Source organism: Epinephelus lanceolatus, unplaced genomic scaffold, assembly GCF_041903045.1.
Source record: "Epinephelus lanceolatus isolate andai-2023 unplaced genomic scaffold, ASM4190304v1 scaffold31, whole genome shotgun sequence".
NCBI classification, from domain to species: domain Eukaryota; kingdom Metazoa; phylum Chordata; class Actinopteri; order Perciformes; family Serranidae; genus Epinephelus; species Epinephelus lanceolatus.
In genome coordinates, this window is record NW_027556813.1 from 83900 (window position 1) to 104226 (window position 20327).

The following is a 20327-nucleotide window of genomic DNA, read 5'->3' on the forward strand; positions in this document are numbered from 1 at the left end:
CTCTGACCAGACAAATATGTTACATTTTACTGGAAACTACATAGCCTTATCATTTACTGTTTCTGGGAATAATAAAAGAAGAGGTGGTAAAGTTCAAATACTTTACTGTCATATGCACCACCATACAGTTAAGCAGTCATGGCAACAAAGGTCTTATATCTCAGGCTCCCTCCAACCAACAATGCTCATATAAATATGTACAAAAAGGGAGTGGTGGTGCTGTGACATAAAGGCTGAGTGAGCTACTTTATCGTAGACCCACGAAGACCTCTCACTATCTCATAACTAATGTCAAACTAAACACAATCTATATTGTGGTTCAATGTTAGGAATATTATATAATACGCAAAACCATATTTAAACCTTTATTAATAGTTGGTGTGTAGGTGTGTATCTGTCCATCATTCTAAAGCAGGTTCAAACCAAAATCTAACATTTTTGGATTTAGATTATGCTTCAACAAAACACATTCAGAGTTTAGTTTATTGGTCTGACCTGAGGAAGTGTAACTAGGTCATTTATGTCTTAATCACTAGTTTTTAAAATCTGTCACAATAGTTTTATTACCTGACTGTGAAGGCCTCCAATGTTTGAATGTGTAAGACGTGTTTATGCCCAGACTCCACTCCCAGTCTCTCCTGTCTGGCCAGAGAGGTGGGTGTAATCCCCTGTATCTGTTTTTGTTTTCTCCAGTATCACAATGTTTTTTGTCATCTGTCAATGTATGGACTGTAGCGTACAGGCTCTATTCATGAAGATTTTTTTTTTTACACACCACTAACTTACTATAAAATAATAAAGTTAAATTAAAATTGTCTTCTTTTCTTTCTTTTATTTGAACGTGTCCTCCAATAACATGACATCATCAGTCGGCCTATTGCTCTCTCCCTTTCTCTCTCCTCTTCCTACTTAATGCATTTCTCTGTCTTGGCCTCTTTCAGTCAGCTATCTGGCTCTGTCAGTAATTCAAAAACAGGATTCCAAAATATATTTTTCAGTCAATAAAACCATAATAAATAAAAGACAGTCATATAAGCAATAAAAAAAACAGACCTATATTAAAAAGTTTTTTGGGGGGACATTAGAACATGAACATGTCCTGCAAATGTCTGCCCCCTCTCTTCCTACTTAACACTGCTCTCTGTCTCTGTCTCTGTCTCTTTTCTCAGCCCTTGTGTGTGTATTTCTCCAGTGTCCACCGCAAATCCACTGAATACAGTCTGTGGGCAACAAGTCAGAGACACGTTAAGTGGTGCAATGTAGCCAATCAGAGGCAGAGTAGGGCGGGTCTTGCTAAGAAAAGCCAATAGCGAAGCAGCAAGCAGAATCAACTGAAGGTTCAGTATGTGATGTCATGCGGAAGTGCTTCCCTCGTCGTCTACCTGCCTTGGTGTGGCGCTGGCGTCAGTCACATTACCTATCCTCAGTATCATGGCGAATTGAAATGATAGAAAGTTGTGACGTTACCACCACGCTACTGAGAAACGCGGTTAAGTTAGCAACTTCGCTACTTGTAGTAACGCTAATGCCCAGCACTGGTGAGGCTAATGGGGTATCATCAGTGTTAGTGGCTTCACCACCTCTAGCTGAAGTACATTGTTGTTTGCAGCTTTATTTATTATTTTAATTATTAATCAGAGTGCCAAATTGATATTTTAGCATATTTTATGAGACTGAGTTGATTATTTGGCTTTATTTGGCATCTATATAATTAATAATTATTTTCAATAATAAGTAATTATTTCTGATAGCCATTTCTAATACTTTGTACCACTAGTTCACAACAAATCAAAGTTTTACACAAATCAGCCCTTTCAATCCACCGTCCCCTCACCACCTCCTGACAAGACAAATAAGTTTTGTTTTACTGGAAACCACATAACCGTTAACTGTTTCTGGGAATCAAAAGTGAAAGTAACTTCACACGGCAGAATAAAAGTAGGCAGTAGGCTAGTGCATTGTCAGGGCGTGTTCAGAGCTCTGTCCTCAGGACAAAAGCTACTTAACCTATAACAGAATACTGCACAAACAATTACTACAAATTCATGGATAAAAGAACAGAACAGTACTTTTACCATGGACAGATGACTCCAACAAAGGTAAGCAACAATCTCTTTGTCAAGGATTGTTTCCCTCATTTGAAGTCCGGCAAAAATATCAGGCTTTCCATAAAACAGAAGCGTGACTCAGTGTGTTTTATCTATTTTTAACAGCTCCATTAGTGTGCCCATTACAGTAGTTGTTTTATTCTATATTGTAGTCTGACAGTTTGCAGAGTACACTTAGCTGTGTGATTCATGTCTAATATGGATAACTGTTGGAGAAGATGTTGATAACAGGGTTCATTTCTATAACTTTCAGTAAGAAGCAGTTTGAATAATCTGGAGCAAGTGTGGGATGGCTGAGAGCGTACCTACAATGGATAACTCTGATGAAGAGGTAAACAGCTCGTTTTTACAACCTTAAACTTAAATAACAATAAAATTACAAGCCAAATATTTCTCCTTGAAGCTATTGAATGGGATTATAAATTGATTCATTTCACTTTTAAACTGTTTTTTTTTTTTAAATAATGAAGGAGTTCTACGATGCCCCAGATTACCCCGAGTCATACTATGAGGACGGAAAGATTACTTTACCAACATCACAGTCTGACTGTATGTGTGACCGTCAAAAACTGATCTGATTTATAACGAAATAGGCTTACATGTTGTAATGTTGAGATACTGAGATGTACCTCTCTTCTCTTGTGACAGACGTTCCTCCACCAGGAGATGTAACAGTTCTCAGTGCTGACCAGGAGACTGTTTCTCTTGGCTTTTCACTCACTGAGACCTCTGTTAGGTATAAACTGCAAATAGATTACTCCTGTGACACACAGACAGGCAGTTTGATCAGAGAGGACTCCAGCACTGTGACGGTTGAGGGACTGAATCCTGGGACTGAGTATACTTTCAGCATCATAAGGATTGCTGATAATGGAAATCAAAGCAAAGCAACCTCGCTATCTGTCTTCACAGGTAAATCTGTAAAACAAATCAGTAAAAAACAAACAAACAAAAAAGATAGAAAGTATTGTCTGAATGGTCTTTGATCTCATAACCTATATAAATGTATTTCTTACACTGAGGTATGCTCTTATTTGGTTAAAAAGGTCAGTTTTAGACTGAAGATGTGGTAATAATTTGTATTTCCACAAGTGCATGACCTGATTATATGTGGCTTTATCTTTTACCACACCTCTTTAACCTGGCAGTTAAACACCACTTTAAAATACAGAAAAGCACTGACTGAACTTGAATTCCAAAGTATAAGTGAAACTACTGTGATGTTCCCACAGAGCCCAGCCCTCCTGCAAACATTACAGTTGACCAGATAAGCAGTGAGTCAGTGTCTCTGAGTTGGGACCCACCTGCTGGTGAAGTGGAGAGCTACACTGTGACCTGTTGCAGCGAGGGAGAAACTGAACAAGTGTTGACAACAGACGCAAACAACCAGACTTTCAGCAACCTGAAGCCAGGGGTGTGTTACTCCCTGCAGGTTTCTGCACAACTTAGGAATGGAAGACGAAGCAAGCCAGCTGTAACAGCTGCTACCACAAGTAAGTAACAGAAATCATAATGTCAATAAAAAAGAAGAATTGATTTTCTAATAAAACCACAGACTTTTGAGCATTATACACATTTCTACCACAACTCTGCAGAAGTTTCCAAAAGACTATTCAAATAAAAGAGATATAAATGAAAGTAATAAAACACTCTGCGTTTTAATAACCAGTGGATGTTGGGCATTGACAAAAGCTAATGCTGGCTTTTCCCAAAAAAACCTAGGAGGACATGGCCTCAGTCTACCTGGTAACTTGTAAAAATTCATATGAATTCCTACTTGTGACAAGGCTGTGGCAAGCAGTACTTGGAAAGAACTTGATCTATGTGATCTTCAAGATGAGGAATAGGAACAGCATCAGTATCAGTCAAAACAAAATCTTTCCTTTCTCTCTTCCTGAGCTGCCAGAACAAGGGCTGAACTCCAAGCACTAGAAGTAGACTCTGGGGCTGTCCCTTTTTATTTTCATAATCCAAACTTAATCTAGACTTTCGGGGAAAAAATACATTCAAACTGTATATGACTGAAATGTAATCAAAATGTACAGTCTGTAACTGCAACAGAGTTTAAAGTAGTTTGCCTTGTGGTCCAGCAGATGGTGCTCTTAAAATAAAATGTTAATCAGTTTGACCTATTGCATCACATGCCCTATTGACCTATAACTTAACTAAGCTATTAAATAAAAATGGAGGAGGAAATTGGCGTGCACAATCTATCATAGTGTAAGCAAATGGCTCCTGCTCAACATGCAACTAATGCAAAGGTGACCTTCCCTGCTTCCCCACTATGTCTCTTCTAATACTCAGCCACAGGTCTAGTCTACTTATTTAATCCAGGGTTTTCCTCACACCCATGTGACCAGACAGTGGTCAATCCTCATGAATCACTGACACCTTTCAGGGTCAGTGTGCAGGGACATAATCTAATAGGTCATGCTCCATCTCTCAACACACCAGGGACACATACCAATGTTGAAAAGCCATGAAAAAGTGCATTTTGCATAATGTCACCTTTCAAGTGTGAGGCTGTATGTAACAGTGTAGATCTGGTATGAATCAAACTTGCAAAAGAATCGGTACAAAAGAATTAGTGAATTTTTTTGGCCAGCAATAGTGCAAGTACACTAATACCTAATGACATCTTAAAACCGACTATACCTTTATGTTTTATATTCATAATCTTTTGATATGGTTAACAAGTCAGCATTTTCATGAATCTGCAACATTTTGAAGCACAGGATGACCTTTTCCACGTATTTCCAGTCCTTTACTGACAATCCAGCGGCAGTCTGCCCATTAGATTTTGATAGTGTTTATAAATCTAAATTATTTCTACATTGCAAATCCATTTACTCAAGTCTCAGTTGCCAGTTTATTAGGTGCAACTAGCTAAAACTATTGCAGTCTAATAATACAACATTGAGATTATAATGTTTAGTATTTCTTAAAAGTGTTTTTAAAAGATGTCAATTCAACTTCATGGGCATATTGGAGGATGTACAGTATTTATGGTGTTTACCTGTACTGCATTATAGTTTCTTTGTAATAGTCTGACCTCATAGATATAAATGGTGTGGACAAAGTATCAGAAGCACCTGTCAGTATGAGACTATGCAATTCAACAGCACCACAAAATAAAGCCCTCAAAAGGACCAGAATGTTGAGTCAACACTACTCAAAAGAACAGCTGTTTTATTAGACTGCTTCAGTATTAGCGAGGTGTAAACTATGTAAGGGCAAAATGAAATAAAATATTGAAAAAAAAAAAACCATCATGAGCTTAATATTAATTGTTTTTTATGTCTATAGAGACACAACTACAGAGTTTTTTGGAGGATTTGGGACTGGAGTACCAGGACAAAAAGAAGCTATCCCTGAGCACAGTACTTCAGATTGACGAGAGGACCATTACTGATGAACCTGCCAAGTGTAATTCAGATCTTCGATGTGTTTTTCTGAAGAAACTAATGATGGTTAATGTGACAGCTAGGAATATGAAATGTACATCTGCATGTGAGTCAAACTGTAGTGATCAGTCCATGAATACAGAGTTAGATCTTGATAATCTGGTCAGCAGCACAAATTCAGGTGACATGTTAAACCCCCTTGACATAATCACTGCTCTCTTTCTGTGGTCTGATGCTTTTGTACAACAGGAAATGGCACTCAAAATGTCTATGTGTCAGTTTTCTGTGCCTCTGTTGCTTCCCAATTGTGACACAAAGCAGTGCACACTCATGCTTTGGGCCATGAGAGAAATCGTTAAAAAGTACAGACCTCAGTCACTTTCAGAGTCCAAAGGCTTCATTGAACAAAGAATTGTTCTCTCTGAACTTCCAATGATATCTTTTGTGAGACTGGGTGAGTGCTCCCTGTCCAAGTCAGAGATCCTCAATAAGCTTCTGAGCAATTCTCAGCAGTACCATGATACATTTGTTCACTGTAACATGGAGTGTGGTGACAATAACATGGAGTGTGGTGACAGTCCAAGGAGAATATCCAATGGACTGGTTGAAATGACTTGGTACCTTCCTTGTGGGAACAAAAACATGGATATTTTCAGTGAGCCAGTAGCTGTAGCTAACCTTCGTGGAGACATTGCCTCGTTTGAAACACAATTTTCTTTTTTGTGTCAGACATCAGCAGCAGTTTTTGTGTTCTTTGACAATTTGGACTCTGAGTGTGAGCTGCTCACCAACCAACGCCACAAGGCACAGATCTTTTTGGTAGGTAACCATCAAAGTAAGCACTTCAGTGTTGATGCTGTAAAGAAGGTGGCAACCAAGTTGGGCTTGAACAACAGCAACATCCTTTTAAAGACTAAGCAGATGAATGATGCAGACTTTGTTAAAAATCTGAGGAAAACAGTCAGCAAAGTAGTTGAGAACTCAAAGATGAAGATGCAAATTGAGCAGATGGCTGACATTGCCCATGAACTGGGAATCTTGGTTGATGAAGACTCTTCAGAGTGCCAGAGTGCCAAGAAAAATGCAGATGCCATAACTGCAGAAATTCAAGACATCCTTAAATGCAAAGACACTCAGCTACCCCTGCAAGGCCAAATATGGAAGGAACTGACTCGCTTGGAGAAGGAACAATTTCGGCTCCGAAATATTGGGTCTGAGAACGTAGAAAAGTACAAAAGTGACCTTGAGGTACAGAAAACAAAACTTAGGAAAAAACAGAACACTTGTGACATGTCAAATGCAATGACGTGTTTTATCAACGCAATAACAAGACCAGGGATAGAGAGGTGCTATTTCCTGAAATGGATGCGAATGAACCTTGATAACCTGTCTCGAGAAAAACTGTCTGGCCTCCGAGATCAGTACAAAAAGAAATGCAAAAATTCTGAGAACAAAGAGGAGATCAAAGAAATTGACAGACAACTCTCCAACAGCTCACTGGGGACTGAACACTTCTTCCGTGAAATGGGTCAGATCTATGAGGCTTCACTGTCTCTTCCAGAAACACACCCATCACGAAAACAGTTTCAACATCTGCCCAAACTATGTGCAGAATTGTTACTTGATGGATTTCCCCTTGAGCTTGTAGATGGAGATGCCTCCAACATACCTCTCAGATGGGTGAGTGACGTCCTCTCTCAGCTCAATGGCTTGGTGTCTCCTAAGAACAAGATACTGGTGGTCACAGTTCTTGGAGTTCAGAGCACAGGAAAGTCTACTCTCCTCAACACCATGTTTGGAGTGCAGTTTGCAGTCAGCAGTGGGCGATGCACTCGAGGTGCCTTTATGTTGCTCATCAGAATCAATGAAGATGTTCAAAAAGTCCTCAACTGTGACTTCATGGTGATCATTGACACTGAGGGCTTAAAGTCACCAGAGCTTGCACAACTGGATAATAGCCATGAGCACGACAATGAGCTTGCAACACTTGTTGTGGGGCTGAGTGATATCACCATCATCAATATCGGAATGGAGAATTCAACTGAAATGAAAGACATCCTACAAATAGTTGTGCATGCTTTTCTCAGGATGACAGAGGTGGGTAAAAAGCCCAAATGTCAGTTTGTCCACCAGAATGTGTCGGATGTTTCAGCTCATGAGAAGAACTTACGAGACAGGAAACTGCTCTTGCAGCAGTTAAATGAGATGACCCAGGCAGCAGCCAAAATGGAAAAGAAAGAGGAGAACATGAGCTTCACTGATGTGATGGAGTACAGTCCAGACACTGGGAACTGGTACATTCCTGGACTCTGGAATGGAAACCCACCAATGGCACCAGTCAATGCAGGGTACAGCGAAGCTGTATATGAGCTCAAGAAAAATGTCATCCAAATTTTGGGACGTTGTGAGTCATCTGCTAATAATATCTTGGAGTTTACAGAGTGGATGAAAAACCTGTGGAATGCAGTAAAGCATGAAAACTTCATCTTCAGCTTCAGAAACAGTCTGGTGGCTGATGCATACGTGAGGCTGTGCACAGAATTCAACAAATGGGAATGGGAATTCAAAAAAGAAATGTACACATGGGTTACAAATGCTGAGACAAGAATTTCCAATTTTGGCAAATTTGCTGTGGAATCTGAGATAGCTGACATGAGAGAATTTCTCACTTGTTTGAAAAGTGAAGCGTGCACAGTGCTGATGAAATGGGAGACAAAGCTTCTTGACAATTTGTCACAGTACTTCAAGCAAACAGAGGGTCACGTCTATCTAGTTGAAGGATACAGAGAAGACTTTGCAAACAGTGCAAAGACCCTTCGACGAGAAATGGAGAGCTCTGTGTTTAATCAACTCACAGCAACAGCTGACATCAGACAGGGAATGGCAGAACTTGATAAAATCGAGGAGAACCACGCAAAAGAATTAGAGGAGAGAGTGTGTGCATTGATTGAACAATGTCGGGGAAAAAATGTAGAGATGACAGGCAAAGAGTTGGACAAAGAATTTGATAAGATGTGGAACAGAATGGTGAAGGAACTCTCCTTCTCTAAGCAAAAGCCTGCAGATGTCTTTGCAAGTGTGTACCACTACCTGAGAGAAAATCTAAGACGTAAGGGAAGTCATGTCTGTCAATTGCTCAGTAAAAAAACCCTGTCAGAATGTGGACTTGTTCCTTTCAGATATACTGCAGAAGGATTCTTCAAGCAGTTGAAACACAGAATCACCAAGTTCTTCAACACTGAAGATCACATAAAGGCTGTACAGCAAATGGCTGACAGTATCATAGCAGATTGCAAACAGTATGTCACTGGAAAAGTGGAAAGAAAAAGCAATTACCATGACACTTACATTCAGGAGATCCTCCACATGATTGACGAGAAGCTGCAAAACAATAAGGAAGTGAAGACAGAGATTGAGTTTGAAATTTCTCTGAAACAGCACATCTGTGGAGATGCAGCCAGACAGTTTCAGATCATGCACGAAGATTTCATACATGAGAATGATCCCTACAGATGTCTGAATCGAAACAAAGAAAGGTTTTGCACTGATTTTAAAGACTTGTTCCATGAACGAGACCAGTGCCAGAAGAAGGCAGAAGAATTCACAAACTGCTGCCTGAAGCCTGCAGTTGAAGACTTTGTCAAGCGTTCCTTGGGTCCTGATATCATTGGTGAAATGATGACAAGCCAGCAGTTCAGCACACGAATATACCTCCAGTATTCACTTTTACTGGATTTGCTCACAAAGGATGACTTTGAAAGCTATCTGAGCTACATTGACTCATATGAGTATTATGTAAAGAAATGGATCCTCGACCAAATAGTAGAACGCTTCTTAAAAGGGTCTATCATGTTTGAGTTTGAGTATCGAAATCTCCAGTTTAGCATGAGGAACATAACTAATGCTATCAACAAAGCTAAAACCAAAAAGAGTGGCAACTTAAGAAAATTTGTTGAAGATGTCTGTCAGGAACTTGGTGATAAACTGGTCATTTCCCAGGATGCTCTTGGTGCTTTCATGATCCTGAACAATACCAACCCGGAACAGTTTGCTCACTGGCTCACCGACTGTCTGAAGGACATGGCAGAGGCTCTTACAGAGAAGTTTAAAGAAACAAACATCCAAACAAAACTAAAACAACTTCATGTGAATCCTCAGAACGAGCTTTTCACCAGACTGATTGGATGTGTTAAACAGTGTCCATTCTGCAAAGCACCTTGTGAGGCAGGAGGAAAAGACCACACTGAGCACTGGACGTCACTACATCGGCCACAGGCTCTGGGTGAAGTCAGGTGGCGTGGGACATGTGGTACTGACATATGCTCTCACTCTGTGATCAGTGACAGTCATTTTTGCTGCAGTGCCACAAATGGAATTTGGTACCCTTTCAAACGTTACAAAGATATTTTTCCTGACTGGAAAATTGTTCCAGACGTAAGCCTTCAGGCATCAGACTACTGGAAATATGTACTGGCAAGGTTCAACGATACGTTTGCTGTAGCATATAATGCAAACCCTGCTAGCATACCTGCTTCTTGGAAATGTATCACACGTAAGCAGGCAGAAGCAAGCCTCAGAGAACGCTTTTATATCAGGTGAGAGACTACAAGCTTTGTGGTTATAGAGGTGCACATCCTACTAACATGCATTCACTATCATTACATGGATATTTACATTTTACTTGTTTAATATGACTTAGAGCACAAATATTAACATGTTGTCTATAAGATACAAAGCTATTTGCAGCTGCAGCTTACAAATATAATAGTTCTATGTTTATGTTTATGAGAATACTTTTAAATACTGTTTGATACTTTAGGACACATACTAACGTTTCCAGTTTGATTAAATTTGAGTTTGAATTCATGATTTTGTGTGACAGATGAATATCATTAGAATGTAAATGCCAAGAGGTACAAATGGCGTATGTAATCTTTTATTGATCATTTTGTTTCCGTGAAGTATCTGATGTCAAATATTTACAACTTTATGTGGTATTGTCTTTTTAAAAAAAATCTGATTAGGTATGATATGCAGTTGTTTAAAAGAAAAAGTTAGAATCAATTTGCTTTCATTTCTGTAAAGCATCTGATGCTAAATATTTACTTTTTCACTGTATTAAAAGATGTCAAGATGTGGGTTATACGTGAGACAGTTTTTGTCTTGCTTTACTGGCTTATTTTATTGATTAATTTAACATTTGTAATGTATGTTTTTATTTAGATTTAAATAGCTCTATATGTTATGCAGAGCATATTTATGATTCAGAGTTTGGGCCAGGATTGTCTGCATATGGCTCTCAATATTTAGGTGGCTGAGCCAGCTGCTAGCAGCTAACAGTGCAAACAGTGCCAACAAGGTAACAGTGTTGGCAGAGCTAACGTTTCAGAGGGTGGGAGTTATGCTTCTGCAACAATGCTGTGCCACCACCATGGGTTGAGATGGAGTTACTCGTGGTAACCTCCATATACACGCAGTGCATAATGCCAGCGATTAGCTAGCCAGTGGGATACACACAGGGAATCACATGCATTGACATGCACGGGCAGCCGGACTAGTTACCACAACAAAGAACAGAGAAGCTTGGATTATAAAACACACAGAGGTAGTGTTACTATATTATCTGCTCAGGAGGCCACGACTCCACTATATCTTTACTGAGCAAACAGTTGTTTAGTTCTATATTAATGTTCTGAATGTAGAAATTGTGATATAGAACTACTTTAAGTATCCGGTGCCAAATATTAACTTTTTAAAATCTATGTTATCTCAAATTTAGAATGCTTTTGTTTCTGTGAATTATCTGATGCCACATATTTACTTTAATGGAGGATACAATCATTCAGTCTAAATGTGGTGGTGTCAAAATGTATATATGACAGAGTGTCAGTGTTACTCTTAGCCCACTTAATGTCCTCAGTCAGATCTGTGGGGAACTGTCATCCATTTACAGCTTTTATTACATGGATGACAGTTCCTCAGTCAGATCTGTGGGGAACTGTCATCCATGTAATAAAAGCTGTAAATGGGTCCTATTGTAAAATCTTCCACCTTTGATTTTTACTCATAATAAATTGATTTCTGTACATGTCTCAATTCTGGCGTCCTGTATTTGAAACCTTTCACCATTCTTGGCTGTTACAAACTGTGAATATCACTCTGATAAAAAAAACAGCATCTTGTTCTCATATGAGTTGATAGCATGCCATAGATAAAACTGTTATCTAGTGTCAATTTGCCAACAAGCACTGGAGGTGAGTACTGAATATTCCAGCTAGATAACAATTCTGTTAAATTACCCTCAGAAACCCATCAGACAAAAAGAAAAAGAAAGATTAAAGCAGCTGTGCGGAACTTTTCGTTTTCGTTGATTATAGCGCCCCTTTGGTCAAAGCGGTATGACACCCACAGCCTGATGTCGTAAAATTCCGACTGCAGCCGGCAATTACCGCATGCATTTGTTTTGGAGAGTGAGAGGATTAACTAACGTCAGGTCACTCCAAGTAATTAGTGGAAACAGCAAAATTACTCAGTAAATTCTCCTGTCGTGTTTCTGTTCTGATCTAATCTGTGGTGTATTTTGAGTTACTAAGGCTACCGTAGTAGTGTGAGCCTCAAGTTATTCTGGGTAATGTAGTAACCGTTGTTGTGCTACTGGAAACAATGAGAAGCAGCCGTGTATGTTCGGTGTAAGGAGGAATAAACAGTTAACAAGTCATCTGCTGAGTCCGCATTATTATGTGAAAAGAATACTCCGACGGTTTGGGAGTTATGCCCTTTCTCTATCATTTTCATATTGAGACAACATGATGGATATCTTGGCGCTTGTAGGGGGTCAGTACATCTTGCGCGGAGGGATACACCGGTGAGCAACAGCTGCAGCTGGCTCTGGGACAGGTACGCTAGGTCACTCACAAAGAGACGACACAGACGATATTACTCACTCGACTGAAAGCTGTCCATCAGCTCCTGCAGGCCTGGGGCGTTTTTTCCAGTTCATCTTAGGAACATGAAAAAAGTTTCAGTCACGCCAGGATTAGTGATTGCTGCAAAGTTTTCACTCCTTGTGATGCACTCTCTGCGGCGCTTTTCCTCCTGATGATATATCTCCACAACGATGGTAGCACCGAGTCCCATTCTGTGCAGCAAAATGGGAGCGGAGGATTCAGCCTCTCTTCTCGCCTGCTCAGCATCCAACACATGGAGTTCCTCATCTGTATGCTCCGGCTCAAACAGGCATGGCTCTGGATCTGTGTCCGCTACAAGAAACTCTTCAAAATCGCGTTCAAAGTCGTCCATTGCAGCCACTATAGTCCGGCGATATTGCTAGGCTAAATAAACAGCTGAGTTTTGTTTACAAGCTATGTCTGTGCCTACTCACCGGTGTATCCCTCCGCGGATCACAGCGTAGGACGTACTGACCCCCTATAAGCGCAATGCTAACCGCTTAGACCCAGCCACTGGATGTACAGACACAAAAAAGATACCGATCACGTTTTCTCAATATGAAAATGATAGAGAAAGGGCATAACTCCCAAATCGTCAGAGTATTCCTTTATGTGGGGGGTGGGGTGATACGAACAACCTGATCTCACAGAAATACGTGAAATGACCACGACCTATTAACACCGCATTACGTGGTGGCAGCACGTAATGGGTTGAAATTACGTGCTGCCACCACGAAAACAATGCCAATGTAAAGTCAATTAGGATCCTCTCCTGTGGTGGACACACGGATTCCTTGATTCAATCACGTCACGTCAACCTCGTTTTCCTCTGTATACACACAAAAACGCGGAAGTGTCCTTGATAACTCAACAATATGACAGGTTAATGTCAAGGCCATAAAATAAAATAAATGTATTTTGCCAGCTTTTGATAGCATGGGGCTTTAAGAGCATTGTGCTGTGGGCGGATGGGGCGCGTTCCACTACTGTTTTGTAGCTGCTCTCCGCCGTCTGTGGGCTTCATTCCATTTCAGATTGCCATCCGTCTGCCGTAACTGAATCCAAACGCCACTAATAAATAAATAAATAAGAAGATAAAAATAAGGCTGAGCACGGAAGAACCAGAGAGGAAACACCATCACATGGAGCCGTCTGCCCCTGGCAACCCGGCCACCCTCCACTCCACCAGGGGAGAGCGGACCCCAAGCCAGACCCACAGAACCAGGGGCTGCCCCACTGGTTATACCTCCGACCGTGGCAGCTGTCACACAAACCGCTGCTGAAAATTATACATTTTGATACAGGTAGGCTATATACATATTGCAAAACTCTGTAAAAGTACACCAAAGCATATTTTCATTTCCAAATATTTATTTGAAAACGAAACCATTCATACGGTCAATATAAAACATTTTGTTAGTAATAAAAAACAAATGTAATCTCAATGTGACCACGCCAGCCGGCGGGACTGTGGCTGAACCACTTCCAATGTTCATTCATTCATTCATTCATTCATTCATTCAATCGCGTGTTCAATGTGTGTGTGTGTGTGTGTGTGTGTGTGTGTGTCAGAGAGGAGTATCAATAAAAAAAGTAATTATTTCGATGTTTATTTCTTTTATTCTTCCGTTTTTTTTTATTAAAATGCGTAATATAGCCAACAATATTATAGACCAAATGTTAATCTAATTATTATTGTAGAATGTATTTAGCAAATCACCACTCTCAACTGGAGACAGCAGCAAAAAAAATAAAGAAGGCATTATAAATAGTGTTAATTAATTGACGTGAGACATTGAAGAGGTTGTCTCCTATAGTCTGTAATTTTTTATTTTTTTTTATCATAACTTCTCGGAAATTACTCAAAAGTAGAACATGCTAAAAGTAAATACAATAATAGGCTAAATAGTATCTAAACAATAATAAATAGTATCTAAGTTATCTATTAGGCTACCATTCCACTCTGTAAATAGATTTTAAAATTTCAATATGATTTTAATACTATTTTTGCTTATTTCATTATTGTTATTATTGGTTTTACTTTTTAGTAGTATTGTATTGTCTGAGGATGACTCATTTTAGTAACTCTCTACAGTAAAAAAGAAAAAAACAAGCAAAGAAACAAACAAAACTCATTTTATACACTGGGCCTTCAAAGTGCTCTCTGAAACTACACCTGGCATGGCTTGTGTCCAAAAAATGAAAAAATCTAAACTTTGTCGTAGAGCTAAACCAAATACATCATTGGAAAGGTCTCAACCTGGAGAGTAACATATGTCAGTATGATGATTCTACATGGCTCCTGCTTTCAGCCATTGACCTTTGAACCTTGACCTCAGTGCATGTTTGAGGGCTTATAACTCAGCAACTAAAGGGGGTACAGACATGGGACCAACTGTTATAGAGAGCTCTTGACCTCAGCTATCATGTGAGTGTAGTCAACAACTGAGGGTGTTGTCAGATATGGATAAAATATGGATAAAATTAATTTTCACCCATTTAGAAATTAGATATTTAAAATCTGATTTCACAAATGTGTTTACCATCCCCTTAAAGTCCACAGTGTACTCTCAATTCAGTATTTACAACTTCCAAATCTGGGAAAAACACTTAGATTTTTAAAAAACTACAATTCCCTGGGACCGCGCCATGCAGTTTGATACATATCAGCAACATAGTTGTAGTTCTTCTGATTTGCAAAGTAGGGCTCTAAATAGGGTTGTAAAAAGATAGATCTACTGAATAAATCTAATATATAGTAAAGCCGAAGTAGTTATTACACTGCATCTAGATGAACTATGTTAAGAAAAAAAGCAAGGATGTTGGCTAATCGTAGTTATTTTAGATAGTACTCTAAAAATGGCGTTTTTGGGAAGGTAGGTTTTTTGCGGCTTGTTGTAAAACAGGGTCGTAAAAAGATACATCTACTGAATATATCAAATGTCTAGTAAAGCTGAACTAGTAATGACACTGCACGTACAGTACAGGCCAAAAGTTTGGACACACCTTCTCATTCAATGCGTTTTCTTTATTTTCATGACTATTTACATTGTAGATTCTCACTGAAGGCATCAAAACTATGAATGAACACGTGGAGTTATGTACTTAACAAAAAAAGGTGAAATAACTGAAAACATGTTTTATATTCTAGTTTCTTCAAAATAGCCACCCTTTGCTCTGATTACTGCTTTGCACACTCTTGGCATTCTCTCCATGAGCTTCAAGAGGTAGTCACCTGAAATGGTTTCCACTTCACAGGTGTGCCTTATCAGGGTTAATTAGTGGAATTTCTTGCTTTATCAATGGGGTTGGGACCATCAGTTGTGTTGTGCAGAAGTCAGGTTAATACACAGCCGACAGCCCTATTGGACAACTGTTAAAATTCATATTATGGCAAGAACCAATCAGCTAACTAAAGAAAAACGAGTGGCCATCATTACTTTAAGAAATGAAGGTCAGTCAGTCCGGAAAATTGCAAAAACTTTAAATGTGTCCCCAAGTGGAGTCGCAAAAAACATCAAGCGCTACAACGAAACTGGCACACATGAGGACCGACCCAGGAAAGGAAGACCAAGAGTCACCTCTGCTTCTGAGGATAAGTTCATCCGAGTCACCAGCCTCAGAAATGGCAAGTTAACAGCAGCTCAGATCAGAGACCAGATGAATGCCACACAGAGTTCTAGCAGCAGACCCATCTCTAGAACAACTGTTAAGAGGAGACTGCGCCAATCAGGCCTTCATGGTCAAATAGCTGCTAGGAAACCACTGCTAAGGAGAGGCAACAAGCAGAAGAGATTTGTTTGGGCCAAGAAACACAAGGAATGGACATTAGACCAGTGGAAATCTGTGCTTTGGTCTGATGAGTCCAAATTTGAGATCTTTGGTTCCAACCAACGTGTCTTTGTGAGACGCAGAAAAGGTGAACGGATGGATTCCACATGCCTGGTTCCCACTGTGAAGCATGGAGGAGGAGGTGTGATGGTGTGGGGGTGTTTTGCTGGTGACACTGTTGGGGATTTATTCAAAATTGAAGGCACACTGAACCAGCATGGCTACCACAGCATCCTGCAGCGACATGCCATCCCATCCGGTTTGCCTTTAGTTGGACGATCATTTATTTTTTAACAGGACAATGACCCCAAACACACCTCCAGGCTGTGTAAGGGCTATTTGACCAAGAAGGAGAGTGATGGAGTGCTGCGGCAGATGACCTGGCCTCCACAGACACCGGACCTGAACCCAATCGAGATGGTTTGGGGTGAGCTGGACCGCAGAGTGAAGGCAAAGGGGCCAACAAGTGCTAAACACCTCTGGGAACTCCTTCAAGACTGTTGGAAAACCATTTCAGGTGACTACCTCTTGAAGCTCATGGAGAGAGTGCCAAGAGTGTGCAAAGCAGTAATCAGAGCAAAGGGTGGCTATTTTGAAGAAACTAGAATATAAAACATGTTTTCAGTTATTTCAGCTTTTTTTGTTAAGTACATAACTCCACATGTGTTCATTCATAGTTTTGATGCCTTCAGTTAGAATCTACAATGTAAATAGTCATGAAAATAAAGAAAACGCATTGAATGAGAAGGTGTGTCCAAACTTTTGGCCTGTACTGTAGATGAAATATGTTAAGAAAAAGTAGGCATGATGGTTCATTTCAGATATTTTAGCAAGTTCTCTAGAAACGGCGTTTTTGTGATTGAATATTTGAATAGGCTATAACAAATATCTAGAACAGCCGAACTATCACGTTATTATCATTATTATTATTATTGGTGGGAAATTATAACAGAGGAATATATTTGCCGTTTTAATATCAAGAACACTTCCGCGTTTTTGTGTGTATACAGGAATGTTAAAGATATCATTGAGGAAAACGAGGTTGACGTGACGTGATTGAATCAGGGAATCCGTGTGTCCACCACAGGAGAGGACCCTAATTGACTTTACATTGGCATTGTTTTCGTGGTGGCAGCACGTAATTTCAACCCATTACGTGCTGCCACCACGTAATGCGGTGTTAAGAGGTCGTGGTCATTTCACGTATTTCTGTGAGATACGAACTAGGGACAGTTTTATTAATGGTAAAAAGTTCCGCACAGCTGCTTTAAGCAAAGAAGCTGAGGTTTGTTGGACTGGTGACATCACAGGGACACATGCCACAGTGACCAATATCATTGGAAAACTGGATCCATGGGCATAACTTCACACTTCACATGACTTTTCTTTGTCTGATGAACAAAGGAGGCCACAGTGGCCAGTTTGAAGACGTCTGAACTTACATGTCCAGGTTAGAGTTGAAGTTCTGCAGAGTCCAGTGGTCCTAACACCATATTGAAAAATCTTTTGCTTTTAATTTTATTATTAATATTTAATAATGTTTTTGGGTTACATGTGTGTTTTTATTTTTATCACTGCTGATACAGTAAAACAAGCGAAAACCTGAGACCTACAGCAAGGTGGAAGACAAAAACGTTATGTCAAGCTTCATAAGTAGTTATTCACGTCAATACTGCATCAAAGACTGATATTTTTATACAGCAGTGACAGAATAAGTATCAATGTGGCCTTTCCAACACTCGTGTATGCAGTTTGAACTGGGAATTAAAGTGAGTTCTGCCTTAAATAGAGTTGAACAAAAAAAGAAATAGCAAGTTGAAAAGTCTTTTTACCTGCACAGTGACTACACCTGGTCAACAATACAAGGGATCGGAGTAATTCTAAATCCAAACTAAAGTTTTCATCTGATGGATGGATGGATGGAAAATGGCAATGAAAGAATCAGGGGAGTAGCGAATGTGGCATGAGAGGAGAGACACAGGGACAGATTGAGCAGCAATATGCACAAGTGGGGCAGACACTGTGACACACCACCACAGAGAGCCCGTGTTAAGTACGTACCAAAGCTTCTTAAAATCCTCCCTGTTTAGTTGCAAAGTTTTGATCGTTGTTTTATTTTAACCTGTGCAAATAAAGTCAAACTCAGTGACACAATGACTAAAGCCCAGGGCAGACCAAAGATTCGCGACATGACGCAACCGTTTTAGAACCTTGCAGAGAAAAGTTGCAGCAGCGTAAACCGGCCGGTCTGAGCTAGACTCAAGCCAGCTGATGGTGTCACCTGCAACTCAGCTGGTCAAATCGCCGGCAGCTAGTTTTAGAATGTAAAGCACATGACCTGTTTCAACAGCCTATCAGCTTGTGGTGAAGTCTGCTAGTCAAGTGAAAACAACCGCAGACAGTGTGTTGGCTTGCTGCGGCAGGTGCTCTGTCCATGCAGAGCGCTGTTTCCTCACGATGTGCAGGTGTCAGGCGGTGGGTCACTGCTGCTGCTCACTGTATGTGCTCATGCCCCCACCACACACACACACACACATTCTCACTGATTAATTGGTGCTGGTTATTAACATTAGCACGGCATATTTATTATGAATACAGTCCATCTGGTGCTGGTTTTATTTATGTTTTTTCACCCTTTCATCACTACCACAAATGCAACTGTAGCCAGTATCTCAGTAAAATTATCCTCATTCATATTTTAAGAAGATACAAATTATATTCCGTCAAGAAATAATCCTGTGAAGCTGAAAATCAGTACAGAAGTACAGAGAGTTGTTGCATGTAGATGATACGCCGTCTTATCTAGTTGCACTGGTGTGAACCGGGAGGTTTTTAGAATGTTGCAAAACGGCGTATTGCAAGTAGTTGTCTGTTTCAACTCATCGTATCACAAATCTCTGGTCTAAACTGGGCTTAACACGATGATGTATAGCAATTAAAATGTGAACAGTATTTCTAAGTTCATTAGTTAGTATGCTAAAATCTGGATATTCATAGTTAACACAAAGTATAACTAAGGCTGATAGAAATATCATTAATTTTGTTGTTATTTGACAAATAAAATATTTTGACCCACTGTTCCACCACCACTCTCTGACCAGACAAATATGTTACATTTTACTGGAAACTACATAGCCTTATCATTTACTGTTTCTGGGAATAATAAAAGAAGAGGTGGTAAAGTTCAAATACTTTACTGTCATATGCACCACCATACAGTTAAGCAGTCATGGCAACAAAGGTCTTATATCTCAGGCTCCCTCCAACCAACAATGCTCATATAAATATGTACAAAAAGGGAGTGGTGGTGCTGTGACATAAAGGCTGAGTGAGCTACTTTATCGTAGACCCACGAAGACCTCTCACTATCTCATAACTAATGTCAAACTAAACACAATCTATATTGTGGTTCAATGTTAGGAATATTATATAATACGCAAAACCATATTTAAACCTTTATTAATAGTTGGTGTGTAGGTGTGTATCTGTCCATCATTCTAAAGCAGGTTCAAACCAAAATCTAACATTTTTGGATTTAGATTATGCTTCAACAAAACACATTCAGAGTTTAGTTTATTGGTCTGACCTGAGGAAGTGTAACTAGGTCATTTATGTCTTAATCACTAGTTTTTAAAATCTGTCACAATAGTTTTATTACCTGACTGTGAAGGCCTCCAATGTTTGAATGTGTAAGACGTGTTTATGCCCAGACTCCACTCCCAGTCTCTCCTGTCTGGCCAGAGAGGTGGGTGTAATCCCCTGTATCTGTTTTTGTTTTCTCCAGTATCACAATGTTTTTTGTCATCTGTCAATGTATGGACTGTAGCGTACAGGCTCTATTCATGAAGATTTTTTTTTTTACACACCACTAACTTACTATAAAATAATAAAGTTAAATTAAAATTGTCTTCTTTTCTTTCTTTTATTTGAACGTGTCCTCCAATAACATGACATCATCAGTCGGCCTATTGCTCTCTCTCTTTCTCTCTCCTCTTCCTACTTAATGCATTTCTCTGTCTTGGCCTCTTTCAGTCAGC

General features: G+C 39.7%; 1 protein-coding gene and 1 long non-coding RNA gene across 2 annotated transcripts; both read left to right on the plus strand.

The window, feature by feature from the left end:
- Positions 1-1958: 1958 nt before the first annotated feature.
- On the plus strand, positions 1959-10248 carry LOC144462248 (interferon-induced very large GTPase 1-like). Its single transcript, XM_078166046.1, has 6 exons — positions 1959-2099; positions 2362-2439; positions 2579-2657; positions 2757-3020; positions 3341-3601; positions 5415-10248. The coding sequence occupies exons 2-6, from the start codon at positions 2398-2400 to the stop codon at positions 10109-10111; spliced, it is 5343 nt and encodes a 1780-aa protein (XP_078022172.1). The 5' UTR covers positions 1959-2099; positions 2362-2397; the 3' UTR covers positions 10112-10248.
- Positions 10249-10899: 651 nt separating this feature from the next.
- Positions 10900-11608, plus strand: LOC144462249 (uncharacterized). The gene is made up of 2 exons (XR_013490586.1): positions 10900-11424; positions 11487-11608. It is a non-coding gene; the product is annotated as an uncharacterized LOC144462249 (long non-coding RNA).
- The last annotated feature ends 8719 nt before the right edge of the window (positions 11609-20327 follow it).